The 3355-nt window shown below is 45.5% G+C and overlaps 1 protein-coding gene across 1 annotated transcript; it reads right to left on the bottom strand.

Moving 5' to 3' along the window:
* Positions 1-1446: 1446 nt before the first annotated feature.
* On the bottom strand, positions 1447-3123 carry LOC311043966 (dnaJ homolog subfamily C member 21-like; the record flags this gene model as incomplete). The annotated part of the gene is made up of 1 exon (XM_084055389.1): positions 1447-3123. The coding sequence occupies one exon, from the start codon at positions 3121-3123 to the stop codon at positions 1447-1449; it is 1677 nt and encodes a 558-aa protein (XP_083911515.1).
* Positions 3124-3355: the final 232 nt, after the last annotated feature.

Raw genomic sequence — 3355 nt, 5'->3', positions numbered from 1 at the left:
AAATGATCAGTCTTCCTAAAGAACCCTGGCCCAGGTCCCAAGTCAAGTTTTAAATGTATTCAGTGTCTGCACACAGCCTGCTAATACAAATCAAGCTTACAATTTTACATGGTAAATTTGCAATTTAAATTCCCAGCCGTACTCCCAGAGTCATTCTTTATGGTGTGCTTAAAACACTGACAGGACTGAGGGAGTCCTGGGGAATAAAGTGGCTTTCTGTCGCTGCAGCTATTTCACACGTTGAGGTTGGGAATCTGTTCTTGTATGCAAAAACAAGATAGAGTGGCTAGATTGGTTAATGGTTTGACATAAATATTGAAAACCGACATAACATGGCATAACCACACATGACCTAAACATGTACTGCAGGTATAGCTATGTGATGTGGTCTAAATGTAAATGGTGCTCTTATATAGTGGCCTTATCCAAAGCACTTTACGATGTGCATTGCATTCAACCATTCATGCATTCACTCGCCGATGGCGGAAGAAACCATGCAAGGCACCGACCTGATCATCGGGAGCAGTTAGGGCTTGACCACTTGAACCTTAGTGTTTCTACTGTATATAGCCATGTCACAGTAGGCGAACATTCAGCGAAAATAGCAGATCTACAAGCTCGCAATGCACTGTACGTGTACGTACTTCTTCCAAAAAAAATCTAATCAAACCGTTATTTCACCAAAATAACTGAAAAAAGAAAGAAAAAAAGACAACAGACACAACATTACAGTGTAATTAGTGTAACAACAATTCAGTTCAAATCAGTTCTTACTCATTTGTAAAGTGTGCTTACGTACCTAAGAACAGGGATAAGTAGGGTAGCACTGGCTGGTAGCAAGCCTTGTTTATTCCTGGCATTCTGCTTCTTAGCCATATCCTCAGCCAACATGTAAGCAGTTCTTGATTCTCACGCCTCTCAACTATGCACACCTCTAGGTTACCCCTGTTAGGACAGGTAAAAGTTGGCCATTGCAACTTAGTTTGACTGTAGCTAAAGGAGTTGAGACATATGATAAAAAATATAACAAGTCAAGTCTGTACAATATTGATCCTCAGATCCAAAAGCAATGGAAGTCCACAGTCATGATTTCACTGTGCAACAGCCCCTGTATTTCTTTTTCAACTAGTGTTATGGCCAAGATCATGATGTGCACAGTGAACACCTGGGAGGCTCACAGAAGAGGTGAACTTCCCAGTTGGAGGTGGGAGTGAATCTAGGAAAACGACAGTCACTTACTTACCACTCCCATACATTTCTGAATTAATGGCAATATTGAACGTTTTATAGCATATTGTTGTTTCGCAGTCAGTTATCTACATTCTGTGCAAATAGTATACAATTTAAAACGTATTCAAATCCCATTTTCAACATCTTCAGGTAAGTTTTCCGTCACTTCCTGCCACAGTGATCATGTTGCTTCCTTAACTCAGCTTGGAGGAGGCGCTAGCTGTTCAGTTTTTTCTTGCTCTTGGAGCTGTGTGAGGAGCCAGAGAGGGCCAGGGCATGACCGCTGGTCTTTAGGTGGTCAAAAAGTTTGTTCCTTGAGGGAAACTCATTGTCACATGTCACACAGCGCAGACTTCCTTCCTTCTGAGATGCCGGCTCTCCTCCTGCGTGACTCTTGGCATTCTGCTCTCCTCCTGCGTGACTCTTGACATTCTGCTCTCCTTCTGCGGGACTCTTGACATTCTTGTTGTCTTTCGCTGCTCTCCTCTTTCCCTTTGTCTTCCCTGAAGTGCTTTTTGCCTCTACTGGTGGGCCGTCTCCCTGCTTCTCCAGCTCTGCAGGGCTTGACTGCCTCTCTGAGACATTTTCATTGCTGCCTGTCTGTGTTGCAGGAGGGCTGTCTTGACATTTCTCAGAGTCATCATGAGCAGGAGTAGGCTCTGGCGCTGGCTTCTCTTCATCATGCTCGGCTTCCTCTGGTGAACTACGTGCCGCTTGCTGCCGTCTCTTTTTCTCCTTTTTGGACAGCTTCTGTCTGGGTTTGTCTTCCTCCTCGTCCTCATCATCTTCGTCTCTTCCCTGTTTTTCTTCAGAGTCCAAGTCAAGTGAGGCATCTTCTTCTTCAAGCTGTTGTCGCAGCAACGCCACCATCTCTCTGTGTTTTTTTGAAGTTTCGTGGTTCTTCATGGCTTTATCTGATTTGAAGATTTTGTCACATGCTGGGCAGTAGGGTTCATCATTTCCATTCGACAGCTCTGCATCTCCTTCCTCTTGGTCCGTCTTGTCCACTGCATCCATACGCTGGTTTTCTCCTACACTCTCTGATGCATCTCCAAACTCCTCTTCACACTGAGCCTCAATCTTCTGTAAGTTTTCCTCCAACTCAGACAAGGCCGCCCTGTTCTTCTCCTTATACTCCTCTACCAGCTTGGCCTGGCTGAGTTTCTGCTGGCGCCGCAGGTCCTCCATCATCCTTATCTTCTCGGCATTCTGCTCCTTCACTAGACGCATGTGGGCCTCTATTCTGTGGTCGTGCTTGCGCACAAAGGCCACCAGCTTCCGCACCAGCTCACTGTGCTCCCTTTGAGCTTTGTCCCTGATCTTCTTGTTGTCCTTCTCCATGGCCCTCCTCTCCCAGTGGTTTGAGGCCTGTCGCGTGTCATACTTCTCCTTCCAGGCAAAGTTCTTGCGAGTGCAGAAGCTCTGCCAATAGCCATAAAACAAGCGCACTACCGTATCATAGTCACTTTGAGAAACCCCGAAGGAAGGAAACTCATCCTCCTCAACTTCTACCTTGCTGTGTTCCATCTCCTCCCTGACAATGGACTTAAACAGATTTCTGTAGACTGTGTAAAAGCCCTTCTTGCTGTCTCCATAGCCAGAGTAACAGCTTACAGTAAAGTACTGGTCCAGGTCAATGCTGTCATCTTCATACTCTCCGTCCACTCCACCTTTCAGAAGTGCATCTCGGTGGTTGTCATACCACGCTCTTTCCTGTGGATCACTGAGGACCTCGTAAGCTGCCTGAATCAGCTTAAAATGTTCCGCTGCCTCCTCAACATTGTCCAGATTTTTATCTGGGTGCCATTTCAAGGCCAGTTTCCGATAGACTTTTTTGAGGTCATCATCATCCGTGTCTCGTGTCACACCCAACACCTCATAATGACACCTCATTGCGGGTTCGATGGCGACTGTGTGAGATGAGAACTTAAAATTAGCATGTAGGTAGTAGCTAGATAGCTGGTAGGTAATTATCAACACAATGACAGCAGCACATATGTCAAACATAGGTAGGCCAATCCACAATGTCTACCGAGAGACAAAAAAAGCCAGAGATTCAGTACCTACTGTCAAAGTGCAGTATCGTCAGAGTGCAGTACCCGATATAAGAGTACTTGGCCAGTCT

The sequence above is a fragment of the Gymnoscopelus microlampas genome, assembly GCF_963454915.1.
Source record: "Gymnoscopelus microlampas genome assembly, chromosome: 4".
Lineage (NCBI taxonomy): Eukaryota > Metazoa > Chordata > Actinopteri > Myctophiformes > Myctophidae > Gymnoscopelus > Gymnoscopelus microlampas.
Note: the sequence above shows the minus strand (reverse complement) of the source record. Positions and strands in the feature narration are given on the sequence as shown.